The following is a 24,091-nucleotide window of genomic DNA, read 5'->3' on the forward strand; positions in this document are numbered from 1 at the left end:
GTCAGGAGTTCGAGACCAGCCTGGCCAACATAGTGAAACCCCGTCTACTAAAAATACAAAAAATTAGCTGGGTGTGGTGGTGTGCACCTGTAATCCCAGCTACTTGGGAGGCTGAGGCAGGAGAATCATTTAAACCCGGGAGGTGGAGGTTGCAGTGAGCTGAGAGAGCGCCACTGCACTCTAGCCTAGGCAACAGAGGGAGACTCCATCTCAAAAAAAAGAAAAAAAAAAGAAAGAAATTTTGATCCAGGTGCAATGGCTCACACTGTAGTCCCAGTAATTTAGGAGGCTGAGGCAGGAGGATCGCTTGAGCCTAGAGTTCAAGAGCAGCCTGGGCAACAAAATGAGACATCTAAAGAAATTTTTTGTTTACGATACTCCTTAATTCAAAGCAATTATTACTCCTTTTTTTTTTTTTCCTAGTTAGCTCCTGCAATCAGAAAAAACTATTACTCTTAATTTGTTTACTCTCAATAGCACTTTAAAATTCAAAGTATTTAGGTGAGTAACTTATTCTAGGTCACAAAGTATTTCAAAGAATTTAACCTCTATAAACCAATTTAAACAGAATTTAACTTTGTGATTTTTGTTTTTCCTTAATAACAGTCATCAGACATGACAGGAAGGCCAAAGCACATTTTAATCAATCAAATCTTTCCAAAACCACAGTTCTCATAACCTCCTGACCTCACTTTTTATTACAATTTATACAGCACTATAATTTTTTAGGGACATTATTTGATAATTCAAGAGACTTCAGACAAAGAGGTAAGTGAAAAAAATGAAATAATTTCATTTTATTCTAAGCAGTGTCCCAACTTTATATGACAATATCTTTATAAATTCTTGATCTATATAATCATAATACACACAAGTTACATAACTCATTGATTAAAAAGCAACACTGATATTGCTTCCCAAGCAGATCTATGCTTAACAGCATAAATCAAGATGGTTAAAGCAGTAAAGCCTACAAAAATTCATAACCACTGATTCTTACAACCTTTATTTATATATTTTCACTTACAAGAGACATTGTTAGTATAGTTTTCCTGTATTAGAATATAAAAAGATTTCAACTAAATTTTAAAAAAATTAATTAAATGTTACTTTTCTCTTCTTCCTGTTAGTCATCTTGGTTCGAAGGTAAGATTTTCAGATGCTTTCTTTTTAAAATTTGATTTATCATTGCTAATGGAAGTGTACATTATTGACATTGGCAACTAGATAAGACAAATTTTGGAATGACATTTGCAATATCAAAATATCAAAAACTTTGCTTGAATATTTAAACCTTTAGAGTTTCTAATTATAAATTTATTGCCGTGTTACAGTAAGACATAAAATAGAGGCATAAGATAATTACCTTGAAAAACAACTCCACTTTAGGTGGGTAAAACTTATATCCTTCCTTGACACCAGGATTTCTTTTGAGAAAAGAACCAGTTGCTATTCTTCTGCAAACCCATTCAATTGGAATCATTTCACACTGGGGTGCAATGAAAGCTGTCTCCCCACATTTTCTGGTGAAGGCAGTTTTAATACCTACATATTGATAACCATAGTTAAAAAAGGTATTGAAATGATATGTAAAAAGGTAGATCTGAGGCACAATGAAACTCTACCCTTTACAAGAAACAAAGAACCTCTATCAAAAATAAGTGTAATTTTTCTCTTTATTTAATGTAGATGCAGTCAGTTGTTGACTCAAACAGTAAGCAGCACATGACTATACATACAATGTATTGTTCAGCCATAAAAAGGAACGAAATTCCTGATACATCCATGCTATATAATATGGATGAAGCTTAAAAACACTAGGCTAAATGAAAAACACAAAATGCAAAAGAACAAATACTTACGATTCAACTTATATGAGGTAACTAGAATAGGCAAATTCAGACAGAAAAGAGAATGGAAGTTACCAAGGGCTGAGGAGTGGGAGGAATCGTTATTGTTTAATGCTACACAGTTTGTTTGGGATGAGAAAAAGTTCTGGAAATGGATAATGGGATGAGTGTACAACATTGTGAATGCACATAATGCCACTGAATTGGACACTTAAAAATGGTCAAACCGGTAAATTTTATGTATTTATCACAATTTTCTTTTAAAAAATATCAGGAGCCTATTTTATGGCAGATATTGTTCCAACCATTTTAAATACATCTTTTTTGTTTAATCCTCATAACATCTGATAAGATACTATTAAGATCAATCCAACAAAACAGGTAAGGACACTGAGATACAACAGTAATGTCAGCTAGTATTAGGTAAAGCAGGATTTCCAACCTACGCTGTCTCTAGGGGCCGCCCACTTAACCACTTTGCTGTATTGCCTCTCCTGGAAGTGTTATTACATCACAGTACAAAGTAATGCTACAGCATTAACATGAATTAAAATATCTCCTGGAAACCTACATGGGTTTGAGATAACGCTCATTTTCAGCCTGCATTACTATTTCCAATCCCAACCTAATCCTCTAGTCTAACTTTTATTATCAGGAAAGAATTGGGGATCTTTGCTGTTATGTGTGCATCCATTTATGAAGGCAGCTTCTATTTATGGAAACCCTCCACTGTGCTAAGTGTTTTATATATGTTGTCTCATATAACTGTGCATAAAATTTTGAGGTAGGTTTTTTGTTTTTTGGTTTTTGTTTTTTTTTTGAGACAAAGTGTCACCCAGGCTGGAGTGCAGTGGCATGATCTTGGCTCACTGCAACCTCCACCTCCTGGGTTCAAGAGATTCTCCTGCCTCAGCCTCCTGAGTAGCTGGGATTACAGGTGTGCACCACCACGCCTGGCTAATTTTTGTATTTTTAGTAGAGACAGGGTTTCATCATGTTGGTCAGACTGGTCTCGAACTCCTGATCTCATGATCCGCCTACCTCAGTCTCCCAAGGTGCTGGGATTACAGGTGTGAGCCACTGCGCCCGGCCTTGAAGTAGGTATTATTATTTATACATTTTACAGTGAAAAAAACAGAGGCTCAAAGAAGTAATTTCACAAACTAGGTCATGTAGCCATTTGGTAATGGAGCCTGGACTTGAAACGCACTGTCCAAACCCTACGCTATTTCCTCTGCCCTCCCTTTGAATCTGACTCGTAAGACTCAAATGAAAAAGAGAAAGAATTGTGGTATGTTGCATGAACAGAAACCCTAAGGAAAAAATGAAAAGAGGGGAAGTAAAACTGTCATTTTAACCTTTTTTTAAAAAAAAATTAGATGTAATCTGTTGTTTAACTTTTAATGAATGATCAGCCTCATGGATAGACAGGTGACTTTAATCAATTCTCAACTTGGGGTGGTAATTACATCCTTGGTTTCAAGAGCTCTTCTCTTCTAGGTCTGTTAATCATTAGTCATATATTTGCTCATTTGTCTACCAAGCTGGACATAGTAGTATCCAATTCTATTGTTTTTAATATAAAGATAACTTCTACTTAGAGAGACCCCCCAACCCCAAGGAGAACCAAAAGCACATAATGAAGCTACGGTAATCATCTCTGCACAAAAAATCCCTAAAAGTTTCTAAAAGAGACTCAGTTTAGATGACATAATGATGGCTTCTAATACTGCTAAATATGAAAGCAAATTCCATGACTGCGCATGGTAAGAAAAAAATTCCCATTGTTTATCTTAGTTGTCTACAAAACTCAAAACTCTCATCCAGGTTACTAAAAAATGTTTATGTCACTGACACACTCTGGATTACAATGAACATATATTAGCTAGAATAGTAATTCTAGCTAATACATATGTCCCTGTGGCCGTCCCTCTTTTAGATCGGTCCAGATGCCCATCTGTGGTTTAGCAACTGTAGTACCATTCTTCATATACTATTATTACACTTAATGTAATTATAGTGAGTTTCTGTGAGGAAATTGGGATTTCATCATCACTAAGAAGGCCAGATTTTAATTTTTAAGTAATAAAACCAAATCCACAAATTGTATAACACAGTTATAACACAGTTATACTATTTCCATGGAAAAAGATTACTTCTTATTTATATAGTCCTTTACAGTTTGTTCCTGAGTGACAATGAGAAAAGTAGAATCCTGATTTTCTGATTCTCATTCCGGTGCTCTTTCCTCTCTACTTTCTACCTTAATTTGGAACACAACCCTGGTTGTAAAGAAAACAGTTTTAAATAGACCACTGATGGCCAACTAGATAAGGCATTTATTTGACTAAGCAAGTAAAAATTACATAAGGTTTAATGGAATTCCTAATATGTACCCTAAAACTAGTCTGTTTAGAAATTTAAAAAAATTCAGGTTTACTTAGTTTCATAGTACTAGACATAAAATCTGGAAAATATCTTGCAACATTTCCTGTGAACCAATTAAGTAAGTTTTAGCTATGTTAAGTGCCAAATAAAGTAGTTTAAAGATAATTATTGGAGTATTTCATTTAGGTAACCATCCTTCCCTGTTCCCCTGAGCACAGGACTCTTCAGAGTTAAAGCAGAAAGTCCTGGACAAACATAACACAACTGAGTCACTCTAATTTACCTGTTATAAAGTTCTGGAAATGGATAATGGGATGAGTGTAAATACACTCAGAAAATACACTAAATAAGCAAATAAAAAGTCAGGCTTTATCTTCCATTACTTAATATAATCCCGTAGCTATGTGAAACTACCAAGGGTACACAGAAAGTAATCTTCTGACTGCTAACATTTTAAAGAGTTAAGCACTTTAAAAAATGTTTAAGTGAATGGGGAGAGTTAAAACTTGGGAAGAAAAAAAAAAAAAAATCAATGGAACAGGCTGGTTGTGGTGGCTCACGCCTGTAATCCCAGCACTTTGGGAGGCCAATGCGGGTGGATCACCTAAGGCCAGCAGTTTGAAACCAGCCTGGCCAATATGGCAAAACCTCGTCTCTACTAAAAATACAAAAATTAGCCGGGTATGGTGGCATGCACCTATAACTAATCCCAGCTACTTGGGAGGCTGAGGCATGAGAATCGCTTGAACCCAGGAGATGGAGGTTGCAGTAATCTGAGATTGTGCCACTGCACTCCAGCCTGGGCAACAAAGCAAGATTCTGACTTAAAATAAATAAATAAATTAATTAAATAAATAGATGGAACACTTATTGGTATTGCAAAAGGAACCCAAAATTAATTTGATGCTCTCTTTAGAAATTACCTCAGTCATTGGGAAGCTACCAATCAAGAAACCTTGAAATAAAAATCTTAGATTCTGTAACTTAGGAATTCTGGAAGATCCTTTAAATTTATAGCAATACACTCACTTTCACAACATAGAGGAATTTATGATGTAGATGACAATCCAGGTTTGCAATTATATTTTTTTCACATTAATCAAAATTGTGAAATAGGATACTTTGGAAGAGACAAAACTACTCCAGGAATGCACTGACAATGTATTTAAATTACATTACCTTGTTATTTTGTGGAAGACAGGTACATCTAACTTAACTGAAAACAAAAGCATTAAATCCCCTTTTGAATTTAAGAAAGATTAGTGCTACTAGAAACTCTAAGAAATGAAAGGGCAACTGGGAATATTGGAATTAAAAGTAAGGAAAGTTATTAAATTATAAAATTAGAATTGGTAAGAATGATAAAAAGCTTTTATTTCGTAGGTAAGCCTTCGTAGGTTGAATGATCCAAAGCAATGAGGCTATTTACACTGTGCGGAAAGAGTTCAAATCTTTTCCTAGCTGAAATTTCATATACTACAGACCAACCAGCAACTGACTAAATCCCTGCAGAAAACCCCTTTATCCTAATTTCCTTCCCTTTGCTTCAAATACCCACCACACAATGTTCTGATCTTCATTTGGTCTTTTGAATCTATTTCTCTATTGAAAATAGAGCCTTCCTTCAGTTTTTGAACAGGAGGGCGCTCTGGGGTTTTAGTTCAAATATCTCACTTGGGGAATGGCAGGAGGAGAAGGTTTGGTTGCTGTCTTCAACTACTTTTCAGGGCTTTCAAGTGGAAGAGGAATTTGAAATTCTGTATTATCTCCCAGAGGCAGAACAAAGACCATTTGTACAGAATTACAGGGAGTAAATTTCAGTTCATCTGTTAGAACTGCTTAACATTAAAATGGGTTTCCTTCATAGTTAAATTCCTTAAAGTGAAGATGGCCTTGGAGAGGTAAGCTGCATAGAGAGTGCATGTGCCAGATAAAGATTACAGCAAACTTGTTAAGATTCCTTTTAATTCAATGATACTAATAATCCCAAACCAAATAAGGTGTTATAGTGAAGTTTAAGAGTTCTTGGTTTGATTTAAATTCACTTAGCTTTTGAGACATCTGCAAACAAGTTGTTCATCTTAATGCCGACTTCACATGAAAGACATCAACATGCTTACCAGAGAAGGTGAGAGAAGCGACTTTGAGGGAGCTGCTTACCTGCTTCCTGTAATAACTGAAAAATACAACTGGTGATTTTATTTGAGATTGCAGCTTTTCCTTCCAGGTGATTCTTTCTAGCTGCATTTCCTGCTGTAATCTGGTCCTTGGACTGCAGGAGGACTTTTCCTGGACTATCTAACAATTCGTAGACTTCTTTTGTTTTACCCTCATACAATTTTTTACCAATGTTCAGTACTGTGGAAATAAAATGGAAATAGACCAAAATTCAGAAATTTCCTGAATGCTGAAGACTAAATCACCTAGAACAATTAATCTGTTAATATACAGTGATTAAGTAATATTAATAAAAATTAAATCATCTGTATAAAACCATATACTCTACAATGTATTTCTCATATCACATTTGATTCATATGATTTTGTGAAGAATTTTAATTACATAAATAATTGTAGAAATTAGTAAAGCAGAAAACAAAAGGGTTGAGGGTCATGCAGTTAGGAAATATAAGAGGTAGATAAAATCCTAACTCCTCTGACATCAAATCCTGTGCTCTTTCCACTATTAACCTGCCTCTCATGGCAGAACTGAACTAGAATTAAAATTAATTAAGACCCACTTAAAGTAATGTAACTATACTAGTGTTTTCACAGACACACTCACAGTATAGTATCTAAACTATCTTGCAGGAAAAAATATGCGATTTTTGCTGATATTTGCTTTCTTGTAGGCAAAATGGGAACATTCAGCCAGATGAGTTTCTTGATTTCAAGTTAATATTCAAGAGAAGGCATGCCATCCCATTGAAGTTAGCACATTTGGAAGCATCCCTCTCTATTTCTTAATCCTGTCCCTGCCCCCATTAATCCTTTCTCTTCACTAACAGTTGTAACAAATTGTGAGAAAGTGAGCACAAAGGAATCCAATTTTGATGCTGGTCACAAGACCTAAGAAGTACACAAAAGGATGATTTAGAGAAAGAGTAAAGATAATAGATGTTTAGGAACTTAAAATTTCGAAAGAGAGAAATCAACCCTCATACTTCCACAACACTCTCAGTATCAACATTTTCCCAGTGTATCCATGTGCCAAGGGATGTACCAGTAAATAATAATTCCTGTTCTCAAGAGACCTGAGTCTGAGGGGAGCTGATATTAAATAAGACATCATAATAATAGAATGCAATAAATACAGACTATGGGACTAGTCTAGACATTAGAAAAGGAAGTCTACAAGAAAGTGACAGGTTGAAATCTGAAGAATGATCAAAATTTAGCCAAAGGAGAGAAAGGGGTAGGTAGTGTTGATGAATAAATACAAGGTGGTCAAAGTGGATTGCAGAACTTCAGTCTGGTTGGAGCTGGAGCTCTGGGTATATGTACATTGCTGTTGGGCAGGGGAAGGGGTGGGGGCTGCAGCTAAGTTGTAGAAAAGAATGGCAGGAGACAAGACTTAAGAGTTGGACGGGGCCACATCACCAGCTAGTGGAGGTAACCATTAAACAAAGTAGTTGTAATTTAGTTAACAGTTGCCACTGTAGGGCACCTAATCTAGAGGATGAATCTCTACTCTCCCTAATGTAATGTCTAGACTCATTAACATGATTTAAAAGTCTCTTTAAGATACAGCCCTGGCTTACTGCTCCAAACTCTTATTTGTCTATTTCCTATCTAGAACTCCAACATCTTTAATTCTTATACAACCTTCCCCTAGCTTCTGACAATCTCTTCTTTCCTAGGCCTGGAAAACTTCCCTTCCATTTTGCTACACATCCTTCTTGTTTCACAAGCCATGCTGATTGAGTTTAGACTTTAACCTAAGAAGAGCTATAAGGCTTTTAAGTGCTAAAGCAAAACGGTATTTGGAAAGATCATTATGGCTCCTGTATGGACAATGAAGGGAGGAAGGGGTGAGTGAACAAAAGCTAGAGCTTGGAAGACCAGTTAGGATGCTGTTGCAGTAACTTCAACAAGAAACGTCTGGCCAGGTGCAGTGGCTCACATCTGTAATCTCAGCACTTTAGGAAGCCAAGGAGGGCAGATTGCTTTAGCTCAGGAGTTCAAGACCAGCCTGGGCAACATGGCAAAATCCCATCTCTACCAAAAAAACAAAAATTAGCCCAGCATGGTGATGCATGCCTGTAGTCTCAGCTACCCGGGGAGGTCGAGGCTGCAGTGGGCCAAGATTTGCACTATTTCACTCAAGCCTGGGTGATAGAGTGAGACCCTGCCTCAATAAAGAAAAGGAAAAGAAAAAGAAATGTCTTGGTCTAAGGAAAGAGTAGTGGGCAAAGATGCAAGATATTTAAGATAGTAGCTTTGAGAATTCATCATGGAGGATAAAAGAGAGGGAAGAGTAAAGAACAGTGGGCCGGGAACAGTGGCTCATGCCTGTAATCCCAGCACTTTGGGAGGCCGAGGCGGGCAGATCACTTGAGGTTAGGAGTTCAAGACCAGGCTGACCAACATGGTAAAACCCTGTCTCTACTAAAATTACAAAAATTAGCCGGATGTGTTGGTGCACGCCTGTAATCCTTGCTACTCGGGAGGCTGAGGCAGGAAAATCGCTTGAACCTGAAAGGGAGAGGTTGCAGTGAGCTGAGATGGTGCCACTGCACTCCAGCCTGGGCAAGAGAGGGAGACTCCGTCTCAAGAAAAAACAAAAACAAAAACAAAAAAAACAGTGCTCAGATCAGATAAAGAAATCAACATTTATATATATTAATATGCAGTAAGCCTGGGCAAAGTTTGTATCTAATGCCCCTCCCCTTAGTTTAGTAGAATCTGTATTACTTAGCCATTAAATAGGGAAGGAATTTCAATTAATGGGTAGAAACAACGTAAGAAACAACCATACGTGACATACACTGCAAGTGCTAAAATGATTGCTATAAATTTGTAGATGAATTCTGGAAAGATTGATGAGGACTGAAAATGATTCATGGAATTGAAATTTAAGAGTCTGGGAAAGCACAGAATTTACACAAAGGATAAGAAAATTCTAGGACTCTGCTGTCCAATAAGGCAGCCACTAGAAATGTGGCTATTACAAGTTGAAATGTCATTTGTTAAAATATATGCTGCATTCGATATAAAAAATTGTAAAATATCTAAACAATTTTTCATCTTGACTCCATGTTGAAATGTATTTTGTGTATATAGGGTTAAATAAAATATATTAAAACGGGCTCACGCCTGTAATCCCAGCACTTTGGGAGGCTGAGACAGGCAGACCACTTGAGGTCAGGAGTTTGAGACCAGCTTGGCCAACATGGCAAAACCCTGACTCTACTAAAAAATACAAAAAAAAATTAGCTGGGTATGGTGGAGCGTGCCTGTAATCCCAGCTATTTGGGGGGCTGAGGCAGGAGAATCACTTGAACCTGGGAAGTGGAGGGTGCAGTGAGCTGAGATCTTGCCACTGCACTCCAGCCTGGGCCACACAGAGCGAGACTCCATTTCAAAAACAAAAACAAAGCAAAACAAACCAAAAAAAACAAAAAAAAACCTTTATATATATATATATATACACACACATATGTATATATAAACACATTGCACCAGTTTTTTATTATTTTAGTTTTTAAAATGTGGCTCATAGAAGACAAATTTACATCATATTTCCATTAGCCAGCAATGTTCTGGGAAAAATAATATAAATAAAATGTATATAATAAAAAACAAACTTTGGTGAATTAACCTGACTGGAACATAGCTAAAGGATTCACAGGAGAGAAAAATCAAAGTTAGGGCTGAAGAGGTAGAAAGGATAGCAGTATTCAGGATTTGAACGAAAAGGGATTTCAGACTGGCAGACTGGATTTAACATCTCTAGAGATGCCAGTGAAACACTTTTGCCTTTTAGAGACCATAAAAGTGACATTTAAGAAAAATCAACCTGCCAACGGTACACAAATGGAAAGAAGTGGAAGAGCAAAGATTTTAGAGATTTGCCATTTTGGAGGTACAGGTACCATGATTGCGAGAAAAATTCTGGTCCTTGCCTTGATTCTAGGGAGTTGATACTCAATATCATCTGAATCTTTTTTGCTGAGTCTACAGCTTTTTTTTTTTTTGAGACAGAGTCTCTCTCTGTCGCCAGGCTGGAGTGCGGTGGCGCGATCCCGGCTCACTGCAACCTCTGACTCTCCGGTTCAAGTGATTCTCCTGCCTCAGGTTCCCAAGTAGCTAGGATTACAGGCATACACCACCAAGTCCAGCAAATTTTTGCATTTTTAGTAGAGCCGGGGTTTCACCATGTTGGCCGGGATGATCTCGATCTCCTGACCTCGTGATCCGCCCGCCTCGGCCTCCCAAAGTGCTGGGGATTACAGGCGTGAGCCACAGCGCCCGGCCTGAGTCTACAGCTTTTTAAAATCTAAATTCAGTTACTTTCTATGTGGAAAAGAATGTACCCAGCAGCCACAAAAGCAATTTGGCTCACTATACATATTGCAACTGGGTGTGTGGAACAAACCAACGTTTGTTTTTTTCCAGCATAAACAGCAAGAACAATCTTTCCTGATAGTGCAACTTTTTTGCCTAAAGGTTTTGGAGTTCTTCAAAGCCATCATGGCATCAAAGACTACTGGAACACACACACACACACCCCATCATGGCATCAGACTACTTAAAAACACACCCCCTCCCCAGCCATCATGGAATCAGACTTCAACACGCGCGCGCGCACACACACACACACCCATGACATCAAAGACTACTTAAACAAGCACACGCACGTACACACACCCCCCCAAGCTATCGCGGCATCAAAGACTACTTCAACACGCGCGCGTGCACACACACACAACCATGGCATCGAAGACTACTTACACACACACACACCCTGGACAGGTTTTACTTTTTCTTTTTTTTTTTTGAGACGGAGTGTCGCTTTGTCGCCCAGGCTGGAGTGCAGTGGCGCGATCTCGGCTCACTGCAACCTCCGCCTCCGGGTTCAAGCGATTCTCCTACCTCAGCCTCCTGCGTAGCTGGGATTACAGGCGCGCGCCACCACGTCCGGCTAATTTTTTGTATTTTTAGTAAGAGATGGGGTTTCGCCATGTTGGCCAGGCTGGTCTCGTACTACTGACTGATCCGCCCGCCTTGGCCTCCCAAAGTGCTGGGATTACAGGCGTGAGCCACCAGGCCCGGCCTCTTGACAGGTTTTCAAAAGTTTCAATTATTAACCTTCTTAGAAAGGTCATTAACCTAACGGGCAAAGCAAAACTCAGGTTTTGACGAATCAAGACTGATTTGCTTGTATTTTGCAATAGCTATTGATTATAAATAATACTTCCAGGCACCTTTCCACCCCTTGGCCATTTCTCGTTCTCCTCTACTTTGCTCCTTCTCCCCATCCCGGAGGCAGTAAAGTTCGGGGAGGCCCGGGAACGCCTGGGCCACGTGTGCGCCCACGCGGCTGCCTAGAGGCGCGGCTGCAGGGAGGCCGGACAGAGTTTCGCGGCCCGCCCGTGGCCGCGAGCTCACGGTCTGGGGGTCAGGGAGACCTCGAAGGGCCCGGATCCCTGTTACTTACCCTCAGCTGTCGCCATTATCCTGAGTGGGCTGAGGGCTGCGACTGCGCCGGGAAGCGAGACAGAACTCTAGAAAAGAGGGGTGGTCAGAGAGCTTCGCTGGGCGGGGAAGGAGGCGCGGCCCACAGACACGCCCCCTGGCGGGGCCGCGCGACCCTGCGCCACTCTTTTCGAGCTTCGCTACAGCGGCCGAACCCGGAGGGGTATAGGCGGAGACTGAAACGTGGATGTCGGACGAAACGACGCCCCGCTGGCTTCCCGCCGCGCAGGCGCAGCGACGCGACCCCGCCTCCGGGCCGCCCCGCGCTGGCGCAGTGCCGGGACAGGAGAAAAGTGGCGCGCACTGGCTGCCCCTCCCCACTCTGCGGAAGCTCGCATACCCCGGCCCCTTCTCGGCTGCGGGAGCGGCTCAGAGGTTGGAGCGTACCAAGTCTCGACGGCCTGGGGGAAGCATGCAGGGAAGGGCATATGAAGGCTAACTGCTCTGAAAGAGAAATGACGTTAAGTCCGTTACTCCCATTACGCTAGTGTTGGGTGCTGGAAAATACCGGAGATTTCCACGTGCAGCAAATACAGCTTTCCAGGCACCTCTTAAGGGAAGGCTAGCTCCATCGTACAGCATCCGTGACCACGCCCCTCAGCCGCGGGACCGCCCCTCCGCCCTCGCTCGTTGGTGGGCTCGGAGGGGGCGGAGCAGGGCTGAGCTGGCCCCGCCACCTAGGGACAGCGCGCGCCGCCGCAGTAGCTGGGGCCACCCTCGGGAAGGAAGCGCCTGTAGCGAGCGCGAGCTTCTGAGCTCGTCTGGCGGAGCTGGCAGCTGGTTGGTGCTTACACCTTGGCCGCAGCGGCAGGTCCTTCCACGTGCTTTCGGCGGCGACATGGAGCTGGAGGAGTTGGGGATCCGAGAGGAATGTGGCGTGTTCGGGTGCATCGCGTCAGGAGAGTGGCCCACGCAGCTGGATGTGCCGCATGTGATCACTCTGGGACTCGTGGGGCTGCAGCACCGGTGAGCAACAGGGTGGGGGTGGCGGGGGCGTGCGTTTCCATCTCTCGGAGCCACTTCCCGCAGTCGGCATTCTCATGAGCGCCCGAGGGCGGAGAGGACCGACCTCTCCGACCTGAACCGGTACCTGCCTGTGGCGTCGACCGGGTTGCCTAGGCGTGCACGAGGGGCACCTCGCTTCCATGAACTTTAGCCTGTCCTGCCCACCCTCCCAGCCACTTATGCCTTTTAGGGGCTCTCTGCCTCCCCGCACCCCGGTCTGTGCACCCATCCAGAGGCTGGCCAGCTTGTAAAGCGCCGGTTTGCTTGGTCTAGCTGGGTCAGGGCTCCTCCCCGACTGCATGCGGGTTCTAGTCTCCCCGAGCCTGTGGCTGCTCCTGTAATAGGCTAGTGTGGCGTGGCACGGCCAGTCCAGGTCCTTCAACACCTAAAGGTTTTCGCGCGGGGCCTCCAACCACCACAAGCTTTTGTTTGCAAGGGCAGAGCTATTGAGCAGATTATGGGTTTGAAAGTAGTTATCGCCATGGGAACTTGAGGATACTAGACTTCAGACCCAGGGAAAGATGAGTAGTTGATGTTGAGAATGACTACTGGTAGTAGATCTCATATAAATTAAGTGAAAATAAGCCAACCCTAGGGAATAGTGCATCTGGAAAAGATTCATCGGTAGACGTCTTGCCTAATAAATGAAAACGTTGGTAATAACATGACAAAAAGTAACTCCCTTCTTCAAAAGGGGGACACGGGAGTAGTGTCTCTATGCCAAGATCCATACACTTGATTTTGAAAAATTGGGAGAGCCCTTCGAGTTAAAAAAAAAATTACTTTGCTTCGGTGATCTTTCCTTTTCTTACTACCCGACTTAACTGGAAGTTGATATAAATTATTACACTAGGATAAGAAAAACAAACCTGGGTTTGATATTCTTACTGAAAGTATTACAGTTTCCATAAGGCAAGACAGTAGTAACAACTTACACTACAGTTAAGGAACTTGGCAATAACACGTAACAGCAAAATGGGTGCAACATGTATAAACGCATTCCAAATGATTAGCTTTCCCTCCACCAAACTTAAATTAGAAGTACTTTTTACTGTTTTCATTGTCCCAGATACTTGAATTTCAGTTTCACATTTTGTGTATTCCTTGTTTACTAAAGAGCTGAGAATGTGGGAAGCATCAAAAAGAATATTTTTAACTTGCGTAGCTCCAATCTTGGATAATTGTGGGTTGACCATAACAGATTTCTTGTTTTTTAGAAAAAAATTTATTGAGAAAATTAGTTATATAATCCAAGGAGAAAGTAAACTCTTGATTATGTGGTAGTTGTGAGCAACATTAGTTTGTAACATTCTTGTAAGTTGTGGCCAGGCGCGGTGGCTCACGCCTGTGATCCCAGCACTTTGGGAGGCCGAGGCGGGCGGATCACGAGGTCAAGAGATCGAGACCATCCTGGCCAACATGGTGAAACCCCATCTCTACTAAAAATACAAAAATTAGCTGGGCGTGGTGATGCGCTCCTGTAGTCCTAGCTACTCCGGAGGCTGAGGCAGGAGAATCGCTTGAACCCGGGAGGCTTAGGTTCCAGAGAGCAGAGATCACGCCACTGCACTCCAGCCTGGGCGACAGAGCGAGACTCCGTCTCAAAAAAAAAAAATTGTTATTTTGGATACTCTGTCATGGGGGTGGGGGAGAATCTAGAGGTCTTTAGGGTTGCCTGGTGGTCTGTAGAAAATATGTATGAACTGTACTTCACTATATTTACTTTTTTTGCCAAAGTTATTCAAGAAATTTTCATCCCCCTTTCTCCTTCCCTTTAAATGTGTGCCTGAAGAAAAAGAGGCTTTTTTTTTTTTTTTTTTTTTTTTTTAACTTAGATATTTAGCACTGGTTGGAGTTTTAGTACCCAGTTTAGGAAAATACTTGGTATTCATGGTTATAGGTTTTTTCTTTCTTTTTTTTTTTAATGAATACAATTTGATTCCTGGTTACATATATCTGTTTTCTATAGTTGCTTTTCTGTGAAAGAATTATAAGATTAAATAATACCAGATAAGGGCAATAATGATGTGATTATGTGGTTTTGAGGAACAAATGTATTACTGAAAAACAACTTAAAATTTCTCTTGTGTAGGCATAGAATCATTAAGGTGCGCAAAGAGGGCTGGTTCTCACCCATAATCAATTCAAAATTTTACATGAGCTAAAGTGCTCATCCTTTGGGAGGACTGATTCTGATTGGAAGAACAATGACACCCTTATGTCTTGGAAATACAATTATCTGCTGCTCTAAACTGATAGATAAGGGCCAGAATAAAACTAAGAACTTTTTTTTTAGTTTAGTTTTATATATATATATCTATCTCGTACTCTGAGAAGTGGTGGTCTGTTGCAGAAAGCTCTGTTTTCACTTTCTCACCCTCATTCACTCACTGGTTAGTTTTAAAACAACTGCAAAAAGGTTTGATTGTGTTTTTTTCCTTTTTGATGAAGGAATTTCTTATACATTATCTTCTTGGTTTTTTTTTTTTTTTTTTTTTTTTTTGAGACAGCTGTCTCCCAGGCTGGAGTTCAGTGGCACAATCTCTGCTCACTGCAAGCTCTGCCTACCGGGTTCACGCCATTCTCCTGCCTCAGCCTCCCGAGTAGCTGGGACTACAGGTGCCCGCCACCACGCCCAGCTAATTTTTTGTATTATTAGTAGAAACGGGGTTTCACCATGTTAGCCAGGATGGTCTCGATCTCCTGACCTCGTGATCTGCCTGCCTTGGCCTCCCTTTTTTTTTTTTTTTTTTTTTTGAGACAGGGTCTCACTCTGTCGCCTAGGCTGGAGTGCAGTGGTATGATCTGGGCTCATTGCAACCTCCGTTTCCCAAGTTCAAGTGATTCTCGTGCCTCAGCCTCCCGAGTAGCTGGGATTACAGGCACCCGCCACCATACTCAGCTAATTTTTGTATTTTTAGCAGAGATGGTGTTTCACCATGTTGACCAGGCTGGTCTCGAACTCCTGGCCTCAAGTGATCCACCTGCCTCGGTCTCCCAAAGTGCTGAGATTACAGGCGTGAGCCAACATGCCTGGCCAACCTTATCTTTAAGAAGATGGAATCTAGAAGGTGAGATTTCTATCACTTTTGCTTTGTATTTGGTTCAATTTTTTGTCTTGGGTATAATCTAATCCGAAACATTTAGTCCTGGGGTTAACAGAATACCTGGAAGGTATATTAGCCATTTCATATAAAAATAAATAGAGTATCAATTAGTTAAGCAGTCATGCACTGAATATTTAACCCAGATGGGTTCATCCAGATGTACTCCCTGTTTTTAGCAGTTCTGGCTATCTTCAGATTTATTCCGTAGCTCTGCTTTCTGTAGGGGAATTTTCACGTCCTCTTAGCTGTAAACTGTGCATGCATGTGTGTGGGTATCTTCATGCCTGATTTATATAATCACCAAATGCTGTTTTGGTCCTGAAAACATCATTTCAGTAGTTTGCAGAGTTCTGAACAAACCAGACACCCCCTTCTTAGAATAAACATTTTCATCTTTAAAACACAGTCACGTTTTATGGAGACTAGAATGGCTGGACATATTTGAAGATTCCATAAAAGGAATTAGTAAATGTCTGTAGATTTATGCCATGAATCAGCTAGTTAGCCTTTCCTTGATTAGTTAGGAGATAACCATGCCCTTCCATTCAGTGAATTGTCACTTCTCCTGGTTAGGAATTGAACCTTACAATGACAAACATTTTCATACTTCTTCTAAAAATTTATAAGATTTACCTGATGAAGTTGGGTTTCCTGTCTGCAGAAACATTCTGTAGAATCTTTTGGTTCTGTTATTATGCTTTGAGGAAACTGATTTGTAATGATCTCAGGAGCACTTTTTTTAAGAGATGTAGACACTGGTTCTGCAAACAGAGTACAGAACATTACCACTAGAAAGGCACTTGTGAGAATGAGAGATGCACTCAGTCAAACTTATATGGATCTAGTTCCCAGTTAATCTTCATTTAGTTTTGTGGAGAACACAGGATTTGATTGTCAGAGAACTTACTTTGGGCTGCCAAATTAAGGCAGGGAGCATCTTACTTAATTTTGATTTTCATATTTGACTGAAAATGACCAAATATGTAACATTCCTATAGTGTTTAACTTTTATACTCCCTTAATCTATAAGCTTTATCTAAGTCAAGTAAATTTTGGTTTGAGGGAGTGACTTATTTTAAGTGTCCTTGCAAATTGTACCAGTCTTTGATTTTAGTTATTTTATAATTCAGTGATTCTTTTTTAAAATAAGTGTTTTCAATTCTTCCATTTATAACTATTTTTTTAGAACTTAGCTTTTTGCATTAGTCTGAAGCAGAATTTACCTGCCCCCAAAAGTCTCCAAGTACCACTGCTTGGTCATTCTGGTCAATATTGGGAAGAGCTCCTTAATATACAAACTGAAATCTAGCCCCAGGTTTTCCGGTAACATCAGTTTAATTTTGGGCAAGTCTCCTAACTTCTGAGTCTGTTTCCTCATCTGTTGGCCTAGACTTATATATTGTAAGGTCTAATGCTCAAATTCAGTGGGTTCAGAATGATACTCTTGTGCGGTTAACCCTTAGCAGTTTAATCTGAAAGGAGAAACTGCTAAGGGTTAACTGCACAAGAGTTTTATCTGACTCGAATTTATATCCAGACATGGAAAAATACGCTTTTCAGTTCACTTGAGATAAAAGGTTATAAGGGGAAGAGGAATTCTGCTATTTGCTAATACTTTATTCAAAATGTATTTGTTGAGCAGGAGCTCAACAAATAGGAATAATGTACATCTAAGTACATTACTAAGGCACTGTGGTAGACAGTGGGAATACTTTACCATACAGGGCAGATGTCCCTGCCCTCGCAGAGACCTTATTGGTTCAGGAGCATAGACTTCTCTATGCCTCAGTTTCCTCATCTGTAAATTGGGTATAATGATAGCACCTACCTTATAGGATTGTGATTGGGACTAAATATGTTAATATATGTAAAGTGCTTAGAACAGTGCTTGGATATGTGCATGCCCTATGACCCTGCCTTCCACTTCTGGGTATATACTCAACAGAAATGCATACATATGTCCATTGAGAGACATGCAATTTTTCATAAAAGCCCCAATCTGGAAACAGCTGAAATGTCCAACAGTGAAATAGATTTGAAAAAGTAATGGGATATACGTTTATTCATTTATTAAATATTGAGATGGGGGGTTTCACTATGTTGCCCAGACTGGTCTTGAACTCCTGAGTTCAAGTGATCCTCCTGCCTTGGCCTCCCAGAGTGCTGGAATTATAGACCTGAGCCACTGCACCTGGCTGGGATGTATATTTTTACAATGGACTATTCTACAGCAATAAAAAATAACAGACTACTGTTGTGAGTAACGTCATGGGTGAATGTCATAAACAATGTTGAATGAAAGAAAAGTACATATAGTATGAATCCCAAACTAATCTATGGTGATAGAAGTGAGAATAGTGATAATGTTTGTGGGGGCTGGAGGATGATTAATGACTGGGAGGCTTTTAGGGTGCTAGTAAGTTTTATGTCCTGAATGGTGGGTTTGGTGTGTCTACTTTGTAAAATTTTGTTTTACTCTTCAGTTTTTTGTGTTAACTAAAAAACAATCTCATAAATTATAAATCTATAAGACATTAAAGCTGGATTATTTTAGAGATCCAGAGAGCAGTGATTTGCTCTGTGTTGAGGAATTAGGGTCAAAGAGAGGCTGGAACTCAGGTTTTCTTATTAGTCTTGTGTGCATTTTCTTTCTTCTGCATGCTATATTGCATTATATTATCTTTTCTGATGTCTGTGATGGGTCATTTTGAAATTACAGCTGCCATTATTAGGTTGGCTTCTGAGTTTGACTTTCAGACTTATTAAAATATTATATTGATTATTGACTACCTTTGAAGAACTGTGGATTTTTTTCTTTTTACATCTGATAACAATAATTGCAACAATCACTGTAAAGTACAATTTAAAGGACCATGATAACCAAATAGTTACCTAACTCCGGGCAAGTTTTCATTTACTTTCAGTGTTATTCTTACTCTTTTTTCTTTTTTCTTTTAAAATATAAAATCTAGCTCCTGCAGGAACTTTCACTCAATGAGCTATGAAAGAAATTATTTCTCAGCATTCTGTGCTCTAATACAGTTCATAAACAATATATTTAGTCTAATTTATCAAGGACAGGAATAAATATCTCTGTTATCAGGAAAAAGCAACAAGTTTTTTCACTGTGTGGAAAAACTTGGCTTTTCTCTGGCTCTTACCATCTTCATGTGCTTTTCTCTTGAAGCTCAAAGTTCCTTGGCTTTTGTTGTGACCTTCAAATAATTCTTAAATAAAAACACAGGAAAAGAATCATATGACATCATTTGAAACACATTAGTTTTCAAGCATTCAAATATACTAAAATAAGAAAACTTAAGCAGGTGGACAAATAAAGAATGAGTTAAGACATATTTTGATACAAGGTTTAGAAAAAAGTTGAAACTCTTGGCTTAAATTAGGTACCTATTTTTAATGATTTTTAAGGGTCATTTGAGCATATGACAGTGTTAGGATTTCATTTTTAAAGAGTTTTTCTCTTGCTAAATGGAAATGCAAAGAGGAATGTCTAGAATTTTTTTTGTTAATGTCGATTCCAAAGTTACCATGTTTCCATTCGGCAGTTCTGAGAGTTGGTTTTCTTAGGATGCAGTCAACTTCTTCATAAAATCTCATTTTTCTTGGAGGGTTGCCATTTTTTCTTTGTAAAATGCTATATTCACATTTTAAATTTTTATATTTCATATGACATTGTTTCCAGTCTCTGTCTATCCCAAACTGCATTAATCTTCTGGCAGTTTCCTCAAATATTTTCTTGTTTCTTGTGGCCCCTTCAAGCATTCGCTTAATTTTTTCATCAGACCATATTTGTATCAGTGCTCTGACCTCACTGTCACACCAGTATTTTCCAGCCTCTGTGTCACTCACTGTTATAATCTGTAAATGACTTTTAGCATCTTCTAAAGGATTACCTACAAATCAACATGATTTATAATTATTCAAACATAGATAAATCTTGTATTTGATTATCATTCACTTAAAGCAACTGTGATGGCATAAAGCACCAAGAATACAATAATAACTTCAATATGAGTCAAAAGAAATTTTCTGTCCATATTCAAACAGTATATTCTAAAAATTATAAGACAGACTGTTCTCCATTATTAGTGAGAATAATTTAGCTGCTTTTCATCATAGGCGATCTTCACTGGATATTTATGAATATAGGAAGTCCCAATGTTTACTTAATTTCTTTTAGCGAGAAGTGGGCATAGACATTTTCCTTCTTTCTCTACTGTATTCTCTACCAACTCAGGTATAAGGAAGCATTTTAGGTAATACACAATAGAGATCTTCTCTATTAGACTTCATATATCAAAATGACATTTAAAATTTACCAATTTAGACCCTGCAGTGGACCCAGTGTTATTTTGGGGTGATGATGTGCAGCAGGGGGTGATGGGGGAAGGCATACTCCACAATGCTTTCCAAAAGTGAGTTCCTCTCATCTTAAATTCTCCTGGGTTTTAATTCTGAATAATTTTTCAGCCTTATGAAATTTTTTTTTTTTTTTTTTTTTTAAGAGACAGGGTCTCGCTGTGTTGCCGAGGCTGGCGTGGACTCCTGAGCTCAAGCAATCCTCCTGCCTCAGCCCCCCGAGTAGCTGGCACTACAGGTGCCTACCACCATGCCTAGTGCCTCATGGAAATTTGAAAATGTGTTTAAATCACTCTTGTTGGATATAATTTTTAAAAGATGGTGATAGAAATGTAAAATGGTGAAGTCATGGTGGAAAACAGGTAGTTCCTCAGAAACTTTCAGCATATGCCATATGACCAAGCAATTCCATTCCTACATATAAACCCAGAAGAATTGAAAACATGTTCACATAAAAACATGTACCTGCTGTGGAAAAAGAGTACGGCAGGTCCTAAAAAAATTAAACATAAATTACCGTATGATCAGCAATTTCACTTCTGGGTATATACCCAAAAGAATTGAAAGCAGGGACTCGAGCAGATATTTATACATCCACATTCATAGCAGAGTTATTGATAATAGCCAAAAGGCAGAAACAACCCAGATGACCATCAATGGATGAATAAAAAAAATGGTGGATCCATACAATGGAATATTAAAATGAAGGAAATTCTGATAAATGCTACAACAGGGAGGAGCCCTAAAGATATCATAAGTGAAATAAGCCAGGCACAAATGGACGAATATTGTATGATTCCACTTATATGAGGTACCTAGAATAGTCAAATTCACAAAGATGGAAAGGAGAATAGTGGTCACTACAGGCTAAGGAGAGTTGGGATGGAGGAGTTATTGTTTAATGGCTACAGAAGTTTCAGTTTGGAATGATGAAAAAGCTCTGGAGATGGAGAGTGGTGATGTTTGCACAACAATGTGAATGTACTTATGGGTATAATGGTAAATTTTATGTGTATTTTACCAAAATGGGAAAAAAATTGTGCCAGAATGTTCATAGCAGCAGTATTCATAGGAGCCAGAAAATGGCAATGACCCAAATATCTGTCAAGTGATGAATGGGAAAACAAAATATGGTATATCCATAAATTGGAATATTATTCAGCCATAAAAAGGAATGAAATACTGATATATGCTACAACGTGGATGGACCATGAAACAAAAGAAGCCAGACACAAAAATGTATATTGGAGGGTACCACTTATGTCCAGAATAGGCAAATCCATAGAAACAGAAAGTTGGTTAGTGGTTGCCAGGGGTTACAGAGGTGTGGTCAAGCAGTTAAACCACTAATGGATATGGGGTTTCTTTCTCTTTTTTTTGAGACAGAGTCTTGCTCAGTCGCCCAGGCTGGAGTGCAGTGGCGTGACCACGGCTCACTGCAACCTCCGCCTCCCGGATTCAAGTGATTCTCCTGCCTCAGCCTCCCGAGTAGCTGAGACCACAGGTGTGTGCCACCACGCCCAGCTAATTTTTGTATTTTTAGTAGAGATGGGGTTTCACCATGTTGGCCAGGATGGTCTTGATCTCATCTCTTGACCTCGTGTTCTGCCTGCCTTGGCCTCCCAAAGTGTTGGGATTACAGGCGTGAGCCACCATGCCTGGCGGATGTGGGCTTTCTTTGTGGGGTGATCAAAATGTTCTAAAATGGGATACTGGTGATTATTGTATAACTGTGGATATACTAAAAACCACAGTTATATGCTTTAATTGGGTGAATTTGATTGTATGTAAATTACATCTCAAAAAAGAAAAGTTGCTGAGGTTTGAGAATAGAAAAGACAAGTCTAGTGTAGAGGTTAATGCAGTGATGTCTGTGGGAAGTTATAAAGGAACTAAGGAAACATGAACTGCATTGTACCGAGCTTCCAAATCTTCCTCTAAGCCAGAGTTTTTATGATGTGATTGATTAAGTCATTGGCTACAAGATGGAACTTAACCTCCAGCCCCACTCTCCTCCCTGGAGGTCACACTGGCACAAAGCTCCAAGCCTCATCACATGGTTGGTCTTTTTCCGTGACTACCCCCTATCCTGAAGCTATCTGGGAACCCACCTAGAGTAGCCTCATTAACATAACAAAGATGCCTCTGTCTCTGGAAGTTCCAAAGGTTGTTGATGCTTTGTGCCAGGAACAGGAGACCAAAACTAGATATATTCTTTATTATGCCACAGCTTCTTAAAAGTTTATTAAAATATTACCAACAGTACAAATTAGAAAAATCATGCCTTCATAATAAACAAGTTGCCTGTATTTAAGATTAGCAGCATACCTATGTCTGAGCTTTCTTTTTTCACATTTATAAGTCTTGGGTTTTCTGAAGTTTTAGTAATCAGTTCTTCTCTATCTGGATGTACTATTGGATTAAAATGAAAAGTTCTCAGTATTGTGTCTCATATGACTAAAGTGCATTAATTTATGTAATAATTTTACTGCTAAGATTATACAAATTATAACGCATGCAAAATATACAAAAATGTTTAAATATTCCAGGTTTAAGAAAAATTACTTCCAAGTTCTTTCTTTTGGAAGAGATAAATGAATTAGAAGAAAACATAATTCTTAGCCTACCCTTTGAGATGGTAACAGTAGATTCCTTAATGCCCCCTGCTGGCCATCTCATTGTGAATTTTTTGAATTTTGAAAATACGTTTTGCTACAACCAAAAGAAAAATGGGCATTTCTAGGGTTACTCTTAGATGAACATTGAGGTATTTCACTTGTGATTTTTAGGCTGAAGATCAGCGTGACCTCCTTTAATAGGATATATTTTACTACCATGAAACTTCTATGCTTATTTAAGTATGCTTGACTCCACCCCTGTGACCTAAAATAGGTTTAACTGTGACTGTCCTATACGAGAAAGCAGTGGCTTGCGGGAATACGTAGATAATAAGGCATTCCAGCTCATATAAATGGCAGCTGATATTGGAGCGGAATTAAGTCAATTTTGTTTCTCCTTCTCAGAAGAAACAGGTAGGTGATAAGATTGTCAAACACAAATTTTCTCTTTTGGCAGAGTCCTTTCTCCTTTGATAACTTCTTGATTCATTTTATCCTCTCTCGCTTATGCTTCAGACCAGAGAGAAAAATAAAATATGTTTTAGATCCAAAGATCTAGTTTATTCAATTTTCATGGGCCACTTCTTTTTACTTAACATAATAGGAACAGCCTGAGCAGTCTATGATTCTTCTCCGCGATTAATTTCCTTCATATTCCATTAGTCATTAATTTTTAAGTGATAATCTATCGGCATTAGTGAATTTTTCTTCCCTGAATGGAATCAAATTGAAACTTCTGTGTGAATCAGTCCTCTGCTGGTCTGAGCATGATAACCTAGCTATGGTTTCCAGTGCTGGCTGTGCTTGAGAATCGTCTAAAAATACGGGTGCCTGAACTGACTCCAACCTACTAGATCAAAATCTTCAGAAGTTCCAAATTGGGAACCAATCTAGATACTCAGAATCCAAGGGGTCTATAGCTCTAGCTGGATTTTCATTTGAAGTAAAGAAAAGCTTATGGCTTATAGCATACATTTAAGATAGGAAAGAGAATACTTTTGGGGGACTGGTTTTTTGGCCAGATATCAAAGTTAACAATATGGAGCTAT

At 39.5% G+C, this 24,091-nt stretch overlaps 2 protein-coding genes across 7 annotated transcripts in view; one reads left to right on the forward strand and one right to left on the reverse strand.

Annotated features, from left to right (window-relative positions):
- PAICS (phosphoribosylaminoimidazole carboxylase and phosphoribosylaminoimidazolesuccinocarboxamide synthase) overlaps positions 1–24,091 on the reverse strand; it is a 49,531-nt gene that overhangs the window by 11,391 nt on the left and 14,049 nt on the right. For 2 of the 6 annotated variants that reach the window (XM_054484697.1, XM_063664534.1), the window contains 5 exons: positions 19,209–19,274; positions 16,681–16,808; positions 11,898–11,964; positions 6,399–6,596; positions 1,367–1,545 (listed from right to left, as the gene is read on the reverse strand). In XM_054484697.1, the coding sequence (XP_054340672.1) occupies positions 1,367–1,545; positions 6,399–6,596; positions 11,898–11,964; positions 16,681–16,808; positions 19,209–19,274 (638 nt within the window). Of the gene's footprint in view, positions 1–1,366; positions 1,546–6,398; positions 6,597–11,897; positions 11,965–12,322; positions 12,342–12,443; positions 12,502–16,680; positions 16,809–19,208; positions 19,275–19,592; positions 19,953–24,091 lie in introns of those variants that run through there. The other 4 variants (XM_063664535.1, XM_063664537.1, XM_054484698.2 and 1 more) reach the window with 4 other exon arrangements.
- Positions 12,418–24,091, forward strand: part of PPAT (phosphoribosyl pyrophosphate amidotransferase) — a 42,432-nt gene continuing 30,758 nt past the window's right edge. Inside the window, exon 1 of the mRNA XM_054484701.2 lies at positions 12,418–12,901. Within this exon, the coding sequence (XP_054340676.1) occupies positions 12,774–12,901 (128 nt within the window). The 5' untranslated portion in view covers positions 12,418–12,773. The remainder of the gene's footprint in view (positions 12,902–24,091) is intronic.

This window comes from Pongo pygmaeus, chromosome 3, assembly GCF_028885625.2.
Source record: "Pongo pygmaeus isolate AG05252 chromosome 3, NHGRI_mPonPyg2-v2.0_pri, whole genome shotgun sequence".
Classification (NCBI taxonomy): domain Eukaryota; kingdom Metazoa; phylum Chordata; class Mammalia; order Primates; family Hominidae; genus Pongo; species Pongo pygmaeus.